At 34.9% G+C, this 16,410-nt stretch overlaps 2 protein-coding genes across 2 annotated transcripts; one reads left to right on the top strand and one right to left on the bottom strand.

The window, feature by feature from the left end:
* The first annotated feature begins 12,715 nt into the window (after positions 1–12,715).
* LOC143602344 (uncharacterized) lies at positions 12,716–13,565 on the top strand. The gene has a single exon (XM_077079487.1). The coding sequence runs from the start codon at positions 12,720–12,722 to the stop codon at positions 13,437–13,439; it is 720 nt and encodes a 239-aa protein (XP_076935602.1). The 5' UTR covers positions 12,716–12,719; the 3' UTR covers positions 13,440–13,565.
* A 10-nt stretch (positions 13,566–13,575) lies between these two features.
* On the bottom strand, positions 13,576–15,955 carry LOC143602342 (methylthioribose kinase-like). Its single transcript, XM_077079486.1, has 5 exons — positions 15,408–15,955; positions 14,394–14,568; positions 14,109–14,301; positions 13,804–14,018; positions 13,576–13,732 (listed from the first exon to the last, which is right to left on the bottom strand). Exons 1-5 carry the CDS (start codon positions 15,901–15,903, stop codon positions 13,576–13,578), a joined length of 1,236 nt encoding a protein of 411 aa, XP_076935601.1. The 5' UTR covers positions 15,904–15,955.
* Positions 15,956–16,410: the final 455 nt, after the last annotated feature.

Raw genomic sequence — 16,410 nt, 5'->3', positions numbered from 1 at the left:
TTTGTCGACGGGGTCCCAACTTTTTCGGTTTACAAAATTTTCAGGTCGGTCGTTATTCGGGTCGGGTCGAGACGAGTAACATAATAAAACACGGAAATATGGTGTCATTGGAAACGAGTAAGTAGAAAGAATCTAGATTAGAAACTAGATAGAACATACATTTTTAATTCATTTTTATTCATACTCGAAAAACATAAACATAAGCTATATATATATATATATGGTCTTACATAAATAATCAAGACATGAAAAACTAACTCTTACACAAATAAATTATTAATTATAATATACATACATAAGATAATTAATAAAAGACTATGTAAAACCCATGTTGTTATTATATATGTTGGATGGTGATAATGACTATATGAGAGAAACTAAAAAAAACACAAATACCCTAACTAAATAACTAATATTGACTATGATATAAAAAAACAACAAAAACTGAGTATGGAGAGGCTTGAACCTGTAACATCTCAAAGAAAAACAAGGGAATTTCCACTAGACCAGTTTAGCCTTAATAGTATGGGTTCCAAGTATTAATTTTTATGGGGTCCTTACAAAATTTAGTATATCGTCTCTAAGTATTTTTTAAAAAACATTGGTGTCCCGGGACCCCGATGGGACCTATGTAGGTCCGCCCCTGTGTTGGAGCACACAGCAAAGGTTATGAGAGATGCTCTCATGCAAGACGGGAGCAAACTGGCCGGAGTTACACCGGAGATGGTTCTTGTCACCGGCAAAGTTTGATTTAAGGAATTAGTTAGTCTGTTTATGTTTTAATATGTTAACAGATTAAGCTATTCTCGTGTGGGGTTGGTTTAGTTTTTTTTTTGGTTATGGTTGAAACATGTAATCAATTCATCAATGTTCGTTAAGTGTCTTACATTAAAAGTAGAACTGAATCATGGGAATATATGGTTTATGTTTCTTTTTTCTTAAAATAATATATTAATTGGGCATCATGAGTTGTTTAACCAATTTGAGAAAACTAATATAAGGGAATATAGCTAATTATTTTTTCGAACTACAACTTTCATTGAAACAGTAAGAGCCTAGCAAGACGTTATAGGCCCAACTTAGAGGAAACCTACGTCATTGGGGATTGTTTTGCAGGTTATAAACTTACAATACGTGTTGAGGAGATCTTAGAAGTTAGAACATAAAAAACGAGTTTCAGATCGGATGGGTATAGAAGGTCAATGTGTTCATTTAATGTAAAAACAACATAAATAAAAGGGGTGGTCAAAGATGTGATAATTTTTTTAATGGCCAATATATGCTCCAAACATGTTACTCGTTAAATTCATTATATTGGGATACACTTGTCTTTTGATTTGAGAAAAACTCTCACCTAAGGCCAACCCCTGTGAACACTCACTAGAAGGCACGACAAATAGGCAAAATCCGTTAAGTTGAATGATCCAACTAGTAAAAGCCACATACTCTCATAGTCTCTTATCACCTGGTGTCGCTGAAACTAGATAATGAAGACAGAAATCAAACCTGAGTCATATAAAACAACATGTCTCTCCTTTACCACTAACTTATTGGCTCAAAGATTTGTCAATATTATAACATCAAAATCAAACATGCTTTTGTTGTTTTTCACTTAAAACTTAACTAAATAAATTTAATTTAATACATTTAAAAAAATCAAATATATGATTTTTTGTCCCCATTTTCTAATGGCTAACAAACACACCCTCCAATTTTAGTTTGCATTCAACAAATTTGTCTTCCATAAAACTTAAACCATCTACATAATAACCTTAACTTAAACTATCAACTACATAACAACCTTGATACCACTAGGCCATATCCTTAAGTACCTTTGGCTAAATATATATATCTAGCTATGAGGAATGATAGAGCCTCCAAATATATACATAAAGACAAGTAACTAATGTGAGCCTCCAAATATATATAAAGACAAGTAACTAATGTTTTTGTGAATGATGCCTCACATGCTTCTTTGGCTTTCTAAGGATACAATTGTGAATGCTCAACTTAACCAGTTATGTTTTATTTTGTCAAATTTAACTCATTTTACTGTTCCTAGCTTACAAGTTTGTTTTTAAGTAGTTTGGAAGTTTGAATTATTATATAGTTGATTTAAACTTAAGGTAAAATGAAAAAAAAACATAAATAAATAAACAGAAAACACCTATACATTTTTATTCCCCATCTCCATATTGTTGGGGATGTTATGGGAAAGCAATTCAAACCTCCAAATTTATATCTTTTGTGAGTGAATATGAGTGTAAGAAAAAGAAAAAAAACAATAATAAATATAAGAATAAGAATAAGAAGTATTTTATAGTAATTGATTAGAGATAAATATAGGAATGGGATGTAGGATCTTTTAAAAAAGTGAGAAACAAATTTAGAAAAATGTGATTTTTATTGTAAGGTCGTGGATATATGTTTTATTTTCCTGATGCCATAACTCTCCTACATCATCTCCATTCTCTCTTAAAATTCTCTTAAAATTCAAAAATATATGTCCACCGCTCGACGTATCTCCTAAACAATGTTATACTTCTGTGATGTATATCGAATGGCATCTAGTAAGTTTTTTACTAGTGTCATAATTTAAAAGCATACACTGTCACTCGATTTCAGGTACAAAATCTTTTTCTCCACTAGTGTCGTGTGACGTTGATATAGTAATACGTAAGGTCTGTCCATGTATGCACACATGTATTGTTTTGAGAGTAGGCAGTTGGATACTAATTAAGCCCGGATCTTACCACTCGTCCAAAAATTCCTAAATTACATTGTTAATATTCTTTTAGTGTCAAGATTTTTTGTTGCCCCTTCCTTTGTCATCACTGTGGTACGAGTTATGACTGTATAGATGCAAATGTGTTTTCGGTTTTGTGATGTCAATTTAAAATTATACATTATTTTTGTTTGGTATTTGGGTTTCAGTTTGAATCTCACTCTTTTTTCCTCCTAGATTAGTTGCTCTTGACTTGAATCTCAAACTCAAGATTTCATATTAATTTTTTAGAATCTCTCGAGATTTTTAAATACATGGTGAATATAGTTATAGTTTTAAAATTTGTTTTCGCTAAAATCAAATAAAAATTATTTTTATTTCAAAATACATGGTGATTTTGGTTGATTTGGTCAAAGCTTTTGGTTATGACCCACATACCACATTTTTGTTTGAAATCTAGCTATGTTTGTGTTGATGAGAATCACCAGTTTGGGATCTTTGTACATACTTGCACTTTCTAGACCTAATGCTTTTTTTTTTCCTGCCTTGTGGTAGGTAATATAAATGGTGGGTTGAAGTAGGTGACGGTGGTGGTGGTAAATGGTAGGTGGCTTCGGTAATTCATAACATCAAGTGTTTTTGAATATATGCCGAAGAATATTTGCATACCATAATAACAAATCAATAAAGAAAAGTTAACAGCTAATATTTCTGAATCCATCTAAATTAACGGTTTTAGTGCAATATGGTTGTTGGAAGACTTCAAATTACCACCCGCAGGCAACTCACTTTACCCGAGTTTAAATCCTAAAAGAGTAGTGTTCTTCTTTATTAATGACATACATCAATCGAACCGAGACCCCAAGAGGTTCCTTTAAAATTCTTGTCACATGCATGATTCAAACCATAATACACCCTCATTGCCTCAAAGTAACTCAACTAGTATTTACCAATTGAGCCATCCGGCCAAGGATCTTTGACAATATCTGGCCAAATGCCCTTTGATAATAACAATTTAATAACTGGTCCAAAAACTTTATTCATCATTACTCATATGTTAATTAGTAATTACTGTATGTTAATTATCGACCTAAGGAAGTTAGTTATCAAGTCATTCTCTGTTCCCGAGTTAATTTAAGAGTGAAAAAGAAATGAAAGGAAATGAAAAAAAATATTATTGTGTTTCTGAGGATTTTTTTAAGGAAAACAAAAAAGGAATTTAAAAAAAATTGTGTTCCTGAGTTCATTAAATAGAGGAAAAGAAAACATATGAAAAGAAAACAATGAGAAATAAATAATATGTTGAAAGAATATGTTTTCTTTCCGGTTTGAAAATAATTTGAAAGAAAAGAAAGGAAAAACAAAATAGAAAAGAAATGAAAACAAAAATTTCTCTTTCTTTTATTTTCTCTAATTTAATGAACTCAGGAAGAGATTATGTATATTAATATGCTACCTAGGCCGATAAGCAAAAACTAGAGCGTAAATAAGTTACCAAATTAAGACCATGATTTAAGATACCAACCTTTGTATAAAGTTTTAATATTTTAGATTTATACATTTGCCATATTTTTATTAGTTTACGTATGTGTTAATTAAGCAACAAATTAAAAAAGCAAACTGTAATTATAAAGACAATAATTTTAAAAATCTCTTGGCAGCCTTTAGAATGAGTCCAATTTGAGAAAAAGATTGTTTTAATTTTGTCTTATTCTTTTGCAATATTATTGTTAAGTAAGATTAAATAAGCTATTATATTTAAATAATCACGTGCTTATAAACTGAAAAAACAAAAATATGAGTAAAATAAACGATAATTAACTCAAGGAATCTGCCAATGAATATCATATTTTCTTTGCTAGTGACTTCTAGAAAAATACAAAAGTTATAAAGTTTGTTTGTTTATATAACATTTTTCACACAAAAGAATGAAATTTATTTTCACAATATATCATCGGTTTTTATTTTATGAAATGATGATTTCTTATCATCTCTATAAAACTAACAGGGTATTTGGGTGAACTTTTAAAACTAATGTTTAGTTGATTTTTGAGAAGTGAGAGCGCTCTTGAAAAAGAGAAAATTCCAATTTGCCTCCCTGTGATAAATCGGCGGGAGATGTATTGACCACTGAAAAAGAATTTGCCCATTTTGTGCACCTGTGGTTACTAGGTGGGTTTTTTTGGCTCCCTGCAGTGTTTATTATGATCAGAATGCTCCCTACAGTGGTTAATAATTGGTTAAATAACTATTTTACCCTTCATCTTCATCTTCATCATTAACATTCAAACACATCAAGAACATAAACCCAGAAAATCAAGAACATCAAAAACCCTAACACAAACACAAACCCAAAAAATCAAGAACATCATCTCCGTCTAAGAACCCTAACCCATAAATCTTATACAAACACATAAATTAACATCATCATTCAAACACAAACTCATATCTTCATCTTCATCATTCATCTTCATTTCCTTCACCTACAACCCATTACCGCCGCCGTCACCACCATTCCTTCGCCACACCATATCTTCATCTTCATCACCACCACCCATCTCTTCACCCGTCACCGTCGCCATCATCGTCACCGCCGCCGAAAATCGTATTCCGGTCATTAAACATTACAGACGCCATCCTCTCATGCCTCTCTGCCGGAAAATCGGATTCCGAACCTTTTCACATTTTCAACCTCCATCATCACATCACTACTCACCAAACACCATACGCTACCATTCTTGCTCACCAAAGTGGCATCACCATATTTATTTTCAAATCTCATCCACACCTTAGATCTAGATCTATGCTTTTTTTGTTCAATTTCTTGTATAAAACCTAAGGGTTTGGTGGTGGGAAGTTTTCAAGTGGACGATGACGGCGATGGTGGCGGCGGGGAGGGATGAGAGAGTTGAGAAGATGATGATGATGGTTGAGATAATGATAATGATGATGATGAGCTGCTCTAGTATTATTATTACTATTATTGTTATTATTATTATTATTATTATTTGTCTAATTACTAAAGTACCCTCAACTAGGGGCTCAATACACTCAACCAGGGGCTCATATTACAAAATTAACAAATACATTGTTACATAATACGCAAATTGTTTTTCAGTGATCAATCCATCTCCCGCCAATATATCACAGGGAGGCAAATTGGAATATTCTCTTTGAAAAACTACCTTTTGAAGCTTTTGAGGGGTTTTTTCAAATACCTTTTGTTTTTCAAAAATCAAATAAGCAAAATTTAACAGTTCACTCAAACACCCCCAAAATATGTACTCGAACTCGATTTGACAAAGACTGGAGTTATCTATTCCTGAACACTTGAACACACCCGATGTACAAAGACTTCATGCATCCCGATCATAATGGGCCTCGGACAAAATCAGTCATATATATATATATATATATATAGTGATGGACGTGTGACGTAGATTGGAATCACAAAAATACACGTAGACGTACAATTCTTAAAGAAAATTGATATGTTAGTGAATGATGAAACCGTAAATAAGGGTGCCTTTCCCTCACATAGTCCTAATAGATGATATCTAGATCCAAGTTATGCTTTCCCTTTTATGTTTGATACCTTTTCGTTATCTTTCCTTAGCTAGTCCCGTTTAAGATGTGTTAACTACCAATGACCTTTTGATCCAATTGCATAGGGGTGATGATTAACGTTTGGAATCATATAGTCTTAGGTAGGAAACTTGAATCAATGGAGATTTTTCAACAGTGGTGGATTTCCTCATTGGTGGTATAATTGGATGAGTCAGGGTTAAGTGTCAAAATCAGTATGAACAATTGATATCTCGTCCTCTAAAGAATATTAGGGGTAGTTTCAAACGTTGTTAAAGAAAGAAAAAACAATAAAAAGAAAAGAAAAGGTGTGCTAAAGTTTTAATTAACTTTGTATTGATTTGACACCGAAGTTCGGATCGACCATAAATCAAACCTTCTGGAAACACATGTTATATTTGATATCTATCAAAATGTGGTAAAATGAATGTGACTAAACATTACTAAAGTGTAACAATATAGCAAACGTCTAAATTAGTGAAAAACATAACTAACACGTTTTAAATCAAAACATAAACAATCAAATCAGGAAAAATTGGAAAAAAAAATTAAATTAAAATCAAAGACACATGAAATAATTTTGAACATGACAGTAAAGAGAAAATAGCTTACTGCCGTCAGTGCAAATGTTCGGTTTATTGAAAATTTCCATTCATATTTAATAGTTCATACGTAGTAGCTAATGTGAGGCTATCCCATTTACTAAAGGTTTGTTAAAAGTCAAAAGCAGAGTCAAATTTGAAGTGTTCAATCAGTCACCCACTTGTCATTAGGCTATGTATAGTTGAGGGGCTACAAATTGGGGCGTTTTGCGTCATGTGGCGCTCAGTCAGCAAATGGTGGGTTTTTGTTTTCAGGGTGTAATTGTGTAGGGGCTACAAATAGTAATATATATACATATATATATATATATATATATATATATATATATATATATATCTTACACACAAATATATTTAATTAAAGGCCCGAATCGAATTAAACACGATAATATATTTGGCACAACTCACCAATTTTATTAATCAAGAAAATAACTCAAAACTTGATCAATTCTCTCTTAACCATTACATGAATTCTTTGGGTTTATATAGAGGCTCGATTACAATTAGAGTAAAACACAAACTCCTATTTATCTACTAAATAAAATTTCATCTCTATCTAATAAATAAAATAGATAATTATTTCTAACCGCAATAATTAAATAATTAATGAGATCGATTCATTGGCTCGAACCGGCTCCACCTTCCCGACCCATAACTTGGTTCGGGAATTAACTCCAACAACCACCCCCTTAATTCTCGAACCGGAATAGGCGAACCTTTAACCTCGAACATGTCTCTTTTGTTCTGTTTAAGCTGACCGACGATCTTGACCTTCTCGGCTTTCACAGCCATATTGGTCCTCATCATCTTGGTCTTCACTTCTTGGAACTTCTCTTGATCCATGACTTTGTTCTTTCGGCTCTCCCGAACTCGACCTCCTTTATGACCTTGTCCCCGACCATTCCCTCAGCCGCATGAACTCGCATAACCGCTCCTTTGGTTGCGATTCTTGTCATCTAATCGAGCGAACAACAGTTTTCCTTGATCTTTTGTTCCCGAATCATTTAACTTAATTTGAATCGACGTGGATTTCTTAACATAACCCGGAACTCCCACGGTTAATTTAATCGTGTATAACCGGCTTCTCGTTCGAAACGCCTTCATCATAAGTTTACCCTCGCCATCGTACAAGAGCAAATAATCTTCCTTCATATGAACATTACACCCGTTCTCCGTTGCTTGACCGAGACTTATTATATTATCTTTCAAACTTGGTATAAAATAAACACTGGATAAAACTCGATCACCTCCGGTTTTCGATTTTAACAAAATCTTTCCTTTACCGCATATATCAACACACGACCCGTCCCCGAATTTTACCTTACCCGTTATATTTTTGTTGAGTTCGGAAAAATACGACTGGTTACCTGTCATGTGGTTCGACGCTCCGTTGTCGAGATACCAAGTATCCTTTTCCACTTTCTCGGCTTCAAGCCTTTTCGGGTTAACTCGTTCTTCGTTTAAGTAAACCTTCACATGAAGATTTAAATAACCTGCCAGATCATGATCGGCTGGTTCATTCGTTTTAGTGAGATTTGCTTCCTGATTTTCTCGTCTCCGTTCCGGACACGAGGACGCAAAGTGTCCCATCTCGTCACACCAAAAACATTTAATCTGGGAGCGGTCTTTCCTTTCTCTTACCCGTCCTTCGGTTTGGTACGATCTTTGTCCTCCGGTATCCCGGCCTCTTCCACGTTCCCCTGAACTCGACCCACCTTTTCCTCGGTTACCGGACTGATCATACGATTACCTTTGTAACTACCTTCTCATCGATTGAAAAGTAACTGACTTTGAGACTCCGAAGCAGCGCGCTCTCTTCCTCGTAAACGTTCCTCAAACGCCTTAAGTCTTCCTACAGCATCTTCAAACCTCATACTACCGAGATCAACAGTTTGCTCGATTGAAGCTACCAGATTGAAGTATTTGTCTGGAACCGCGTCGAGTAACTTTTTCACCAAAACATCTTGCTCGAATACGTGACCAAGACCTGTTGCCTTTGAAACCATACCGGTTATTTTTCCCGCAAACTGATCAATAGTCTCGTCTTCCGCCATCTTGAGTTTCTCAAATTCACTTTTCAACGTTAGGAGTCGAGCCTTTTGGACTCGCTCGGCCCCAACAAATTGTGCCTTCAAAGCCGCCCATATTTCTCGAGCATTCTTGTATTGAGCAACCTGAAGAAGAATATTACCTTCCATAACTTGGAACAAAAACGACCTTGCCGTTTTATTCTTCTTCGCATCAATAGCCGCGCCCTCTTCCGGTTGAACGACTTCCCATAATCCTTGATCGTCCAAAATCGCTTCCACCACAATGGCCCATGTGATGTAATTTGTTCCGTTCAGCTTTGTAACCTGCACTGATATCCCCCCGTTCGCTTTGGGTGGGATTATCGGTCTTTCTTCGGCATCTGCCATTGACTTCTTTTTTCTCTTCCGTCGGTAAACACTTAACGGTGTCGAACTCCCTTGCTCCAGTCCGTTGGAACAAACACAAACAAATCAGTCCCGAACAACTTTTCAGAACCGAACCCGTTTGCTCGTGACACCCCAATCACAAATAACACTTAAAAGAAAAATAAACAAATCTTGTGCAAAAGACTATAACTGTAACAAAATTATTAATGTTTTCTTTTATGCAACCTGTGCAAATTAACCTTTTCCAATTCTTTTACTCCTTTGACCTTTGTGTCACCCAACACCAATCACAAAAGAAAATTACTTATCTTCTTTAATTGCAAAACAATTCCAAAAAGAAAATGAACTAGAACTCGTTCCTTGTCCTTGCTCCTTATTCAATCATCCAACAATCACCTTCCTTGTTCATGTTCTCTTTGTTAAGTAGCAGCGACTAAACCAGTTTCTTGTTTAATCGCCACGCTAAACACGTGACGAGAACCCCGGTGACGACAACGAAGATCAGCGGCGGCGGCTTGGGTTCTTGAACTCTCTGAACACGTTTAACAAGAGGTATACTCGGTCCCTTTGAATCACCCTCCTGCTTATCTTGTTCAGTTGATTCGAACCGAACGCTTCCTTCTGTTCGATCAGCAACTCTACACCCCTAGTCTCGCCGCTCGAACACAAACCCGATTATTCTTGGCTTGCTCCTCCTGCGATCTTAGGGTTATTCAATCCTTGCTCTGATACCAATTAAAGGCCCGAATCGAATTAAATATGATAATATGTTTGGCACAACTCACCAATTTTATTAATCAAGAAAATAACTCAAAACTTGATCAATTCTCTCTTAACCCTTACATGAATTCTTTAGGTTTATATAGAGGCTCGATTACAATTAGAGTAAAACACAAACTCCTATTTATCTACTAAATAAAATTCCATCTCTATCTAATAAATAAAATAGATAATTATCTCTAACCGCAATAATTAAATAATTAATGAGATCGATCCATTGGCTCGAACCGGCCCCACCTTCCCGACCCATAACTCGGTTCGGGAATTAACTCCAACAATAATAAATAAATAAACAATACACACAGACATGTTGGGCGAGAAGAACTCATCGCCTGCGCCCCATTTCGCCTGAATATCGCCCAGGGAGCGATGTTCGCGCCCCTTCTCGCCCAAACCCAAACCCCACTACACATGGCTTTACCGTCTTCAGGTTCATGATAGATCACCCCACCTAATTTTTCTAATAATTATTTATCATGGAAATTAAGAAAAAAAAATTCTTTTGGTTTCTTGATATTATTGTAAAATAAGAACATCAAATTTGACTTTGAAAAGAATATATATGTTGGAAAATATAAGAAAGAAAAATAAAACATATAAATTTAATTAATTTGAGTTTCAACTCATTAAGTTAAATTTATTTTTAAGTTTCAACTTATTAAGACTATAAAAAGAGTTTCAACTCAAATATTCAAACAAGAATAAATTTTGAAAACTTATTTATTCCTTTTATTAAATTTATTGAAACATGTTTCGACTTTGAGTTATTTTTGTTTTGAAATTTTGTTTCCTATAAATAGTAATTACTAGGCGTTACTTAGCAAAAAAATCACACAAAAAACAACTAGCTTTTGAGAGACTTTGTATACTCTAAAGAACATTTCAAAAAGAAGCTAAAGAACAATCGAAAAAGACAACATTCTCCAACATTATTATTTTTTGTCTTCATTCAAGGTTTGATTTCGGGCTTGAGTTCTCTGCGGTAGCCTATATATTGTTCTGGTTGTTATACTTTGTGAGACAGACATATTTATCGAAGAAGAGACGGATAATATGTTTTAATGGGTTTGTGTTAAACAAGAATCATCAACCAATACTAACGACTTCAACCGTTTACGTGAAGAGTCAAGAACAAATTCAAAGACACTTTTCATTAGAAGAGCATCGTTGAATATCCTTACATTCAAGTAAATTTATTTATTTTTATTCTTTGAATATCTTTAAATTCAACAATGTAAAATATACTTCACGAAGCATAACCAAAATCTATTAAAGTTGAAAGAAGGTTGAATCAAAACTCTGTTCTTGAAATACGATATTTGAATTTAATATTATACTTAAATATAATCCTATTTGTACTCCTCACATTATTTCCCAAAAAAAAAGATTTTTTTTTTTTAAAAACAACTTAATATTTTAACTTTTCGTAAACCAAAATCCTTGATTATTATAAACCTTTTCACAAAACTATGTTTGCAAGATTATAGGAAGTTCATTCACTCTTAAATCAAAATAAATAATAAAAGTTAATAAAGGTACTCTCTTTATACATAAACGATCGAATAAAATTAAATGAATAAAATTATTTGAATGTAAAGATATTCAACGGTGCTCTTTCTATGAAATGTGTATTCAATTTTGCTCTAAATTTTGCTCTTGACTTTTCATTTAAACAATCAAAGTTGTTATCGATGGTTGATGATTGTGTTCGACACGGATCTCTTAAAAAAAATTTTGCGCCTCTTCTAAGACAAACACATCTTTCTTCCATAATACAAAAATTGCAGTAGTGTGTGTACTGCTAGGAAGGACTCTAGCACTCGAAGTTAAACCTTGAATCAAGAGAAGAAAGTTTAATGTTGGAGAATGCTTTGTGTTCTTAGATTGTCTTGAGACTATAAAAGTTCTCTCAAAATATAGATGTTTTTGGTGTGATTTTCTACCATGTAACACTCGTATTTATGAGAAACCAAAGTTCAAACATGTTTTAAGAATAATTTAACTCAAAGTTGTAGCATTAATGGTTTTGAACAAAATATATTCATGTTTGATTAGTTGAGTTCTTAATTAATAAGTCAACAAAAATGAATTTAACATAAGTTTGGTTGCTTGAGTATTAATCTTGAACTCTAGCTATGGCCTATGTGCGTATTCCTCTTATGGCTAGGCTACCCTTGCTCATTTTGATACTTGTTTGGGCCCAACATGGTTGGATTATATCTTGCCTTATATTATATTTGGGCCCAAGTTTATATCTATACTATATACCCTTTTTATTTATTTATTTATTTTTAATTGCTATACCCTTTTAATCTTAATATTTAGATTTTAGACTAGTGAACATTTTTATATTAAAATAAATAAAAGATTGAAACATAATTTCTTGTTAGACATGTGGCCAGCTGGCCCCTCTAGTCTTAATAAGGCTTGACCATTCTTGATTAAATGTGCAGGCTGAACCTTATTTTACATGAAACTATTGATACAAACATAAACAAAGATACAAATGTTGCCTGTGTGGTTCAACCAATATTTTATGGCCATGAAAATAACAAGTGAGTTACCACATCCTCACTATATATACACACAAGAAACTACAAATGCGTCAACATGCAACACATACTTATGCATAACACAATGTCGAAACACACGGAAATGATAGCGGTTATGCCATTCATCCTAGTTCTAGCAGTCTTACCAGCAACCTTTGCAACAGTAAGCTACAATATCACCAACACCGCTGCACAAACTCCAGGTGGGGTCCGGTACGAGAACCAAATCGGTTACAAGGTCACCAAACACACCTTAAAGTCCGCAAACTTATTCATATGGAGAATCTTTCAACAAAGAAACAAGGCCGACCGTGCAAACGTGACAAATGTCCATCTATTCCTTGATGACATGGACGGCGTTGCTTATTGTGAGAATAACGAGATCCACTTCAGCACAAATTATATTGCAGGTTATCAAGGTGATCTCATGAAAGAATTTAGTGGTGTTATTTATCATGAAATGACACATGTGTGGCAGTGGTCGGGTAACGGGTCCACCCCCTCAGGATTGATTGAAGGGGTTGCTGATTTTGTGAGACTAAAGGCGGGGTACATACCAAGCCATTGGGTCCAGCCGGGGCAAGGTGACAAGTGGGACCAGGGGTATGATGTAACCGCTCGGTTTCTTGATTATTGTGAGGGTCTTAGATACGGGTTTGTGGCTGAACTCAATAAGAAGATGCGGTATGCTTATAGTGTTGACTATTTTGTTGACTTGGTTGGGAAGACTGTTGATCAGCTGTGGAGTGACTACAAGGCTGCTTATAATCATAGTTAAGACATGAACAAGAAAACTTAATTATGTTGCATCCTTATTTAAAAGAAATGGTATAGTTTGACTTTGACTTTTATGGTCAAACATGAAATATTTAAACTTAAACATATGCTTCTGTAATTTTTATTGACATATGTTCCTAAACCACAGAAATAACATCAGTAATGTTGTTGAAATTTCTTCGTTTCTTCATAAGCATCTTGGCAAAATCAAGAGCGCGACGTTCACAGTCGGATCGTTTGACTGGATTAACGATCGACTCAAAGTCCTCGACATGAGCCACCCCAACAATTCGCCTGTTACATAAGTTATCAATAAAATAAAATATTATCAGAATAAGTTAAGAGTTGCATCAGTTATGAATCACCTTATCATTTTGGCAGCCGCAAATCCAAGTGAATCATGGAATAAACCGATCATATATTTTTGTTTTACAAGCTCCCAAAGCTCGGTATCTTTATAAATTTCATGAATATATGCCTCACCAGGCCCGTCTTTGTGTTTATCCCAAAGTGATGTAAACTTTTTGTGAAAAAGATTCCAAGTTTCGGATATGGTATTGATGATCCATTCTTTATATGTCTGCATTCATAATTCACGATACACTAATACTTGACTTATGAAACCAAAAATAGACACTAGTAACAATTTAATATGTTAAACTAGACATACTTTTCGGTCATCCGCATATCCATCTTGCGCAAAATAAGCCAAAAACAGGTTTCCAATGAAAGCGCCGATGTCAAATCCCATTGGACCATAGAAAGAAAACTCTGGATCAATGACTTGAGTTGAATCTTGAGTAACCATGACTGAACTTGTATGGAGATCACCATGTATTAGAGCTTGTGTTCTCTCACAAAACCTAAAGAGTATCAAAATAATAGAATGTGAAATATTAAAAATAAAAATAAAAATGAAAAAAAGAACATAAAGCATGGTTGATTGAGCATGTACATAGACTTGAGCTCAGCAACTTCAACTTTCAACTCTTTGTCATTCCGAATAGCCTCGACATCACCATCAAGATAAGGTGAAGTCCAACGGTTATGTTCAGAAATTTTGTAAGGGTCTGAAAACACCACTTGCTCGGTCAACCTGCATATCTCCACGTTTCCACAGAATTCGGCCACTGCACGAGGTAAAATCTCATGTCATGTGCCTTAAAGCATACATAAACATAAATGTAGCATCCGGCCAATATTGTCCACTTTTTGCACAAGAGCGCATGCATCATGGATTGCTCTAACTCAATCACGATTAACTATGGATATCTCCACTTATCCACATCAAATGCGCCCACTGATAAGCTGATCCAAGAGTTAGCACACTTTTACATGGACCAGTTGGACATAGAGAAACATGCCACAAAATACCAAAACTTGAAAAAAGCGTAACTTGGGCTACAAGTGGCCAAGTGGGGTTACGGAGCTCATAAGTAGCGGACGAAATTGGCCTATATCCAACACGAAATCTACAAAAGATTTTCTCTAAATTTTAGCAATTTATAGTTATGTCTATTCAGAGCTGGCTCTTGGGTTGGGCAACCTGGGCGACCGGCCAAGGCACTTAATTTTTGGGCACAAAAAAAATTATATATATATATTTTATATATATTTTTTAGTTTTATTTATAAAATAGGTAATCCTTTTATCAGATATTAGGCCCAATCTTTTTTTATCCATAACCCATTTGAAATATTGAGCATACGAGTCTTTTTATTTCGTTACTCGTTAGGGCCTACGGCCTTTTCATTTCAGCTCGGCCAAAACATTTAAATTCTCGAAGACGGCCATGTGTCCTTTTTAGTCTAAAACACGTAAATCACTAAATTGACATACTTTACAGTTTACACACTCATTAAAGTCATTAACTTCAATATATAATTGCCATTTTGTATTTGTGTCACAATAAAAGTTGCCAAAACTTCCAAAAAGACAACAAAACATTAAAAAAAAAAAAAGTGTTCACCTGCAGTCTTATGTTGTGTAGTTGTAAGATAAAGAAGAGACGTGTAAAACAAAGTGTTAGCCATGAACTCCGACATGTGTTCAGCCAACAAAGGATACTTCACTCCAGAAACCAAACCTTTCCTCAATATTATATGCGGCGGCTCGATATACCGCATCCCGATTAACGACATACTTCTATCAAAGTGATAAACTTCTGGAACATGTTTTGGACACAACTCATGCTGACGTTTAAGAGCTGTAGCTTCAAAGTACGATCGTTCCTTGGCCAACGGCCAAGACTCACCGATCAAACGGACATATGGTACGGCCTGTTTAATAACGACTGAACCGGATGGAGAGATGACGATGTAGACGAAGTTCAGGTTGCCGTCACCTACTTCTTTTATTTTGAGGTTGTTGAGTTCGTGCCCGAGCTTGGAGGCTAAGGATGGCGTGGATTTGATGTATTCGATTAGCGATTTCTCGTCGAGTACTCGGAATCCATTAGTTGTCATGTTTTCCGGTTGGTTTGGTGTTGACGGCTGAAAGATGTTTTGAAGAGCAAAAGCTTGACTTGTTTTAAAGACGAATAAAGATGGAAGATACAATGAACCAAGACCACAACTGAAGAAACACTAACCGGACCCCGGGCAGATTACGAGAAAACCTGGGGGTTAGATAGATGTTTCCCACGAGGGGTTAGACCCAGCAAAGATGGTTCTTCTGATAACCTGCAAAACAGACACCGTGAGCTTGTCACTGAGAAAGGGGGGGGTTCCTCCTTGTGACCACCCTCCGGCGTGAGAATCAGACTAGATTGCTCTTTAAATATAAATGTATATTAAGAGATTGCTAGAGCAGATATCAGGTATAATATGATGATAATATGATGGTAATGTGATCAGATATGATAAGATGAGATGATCATACCATTTGGGGTATTTATAGCCGAATGTAGGTTTCCAATGAGGTGTGGCCGGCTGAATAGTATTCCTGTTCCACCAACTGTGGCCTACGCACGT

The sequence above is a fragment of the Bidens hawaiensis genome, unplaced genomic scaffold (assembly GCF_021521415.1).
Source record: "Bidens hawaiensis isolate Kalapana, Puna unplaced genomic scaffold, B.hawaiensis_p1.1 tig00058692_1, whole genome shotgun sequence".
Taxonomy (NCBI): domain Eukaryota; kingdom Viridiplantae; phylum Streptophyta; class Magnoliopsida; order Asterales; family Asteraceae; genus Bidens; species Bidens hawaiensis.
This window is presented reverse-complemented; position numbering and strand designations above follow the sequence as displayed.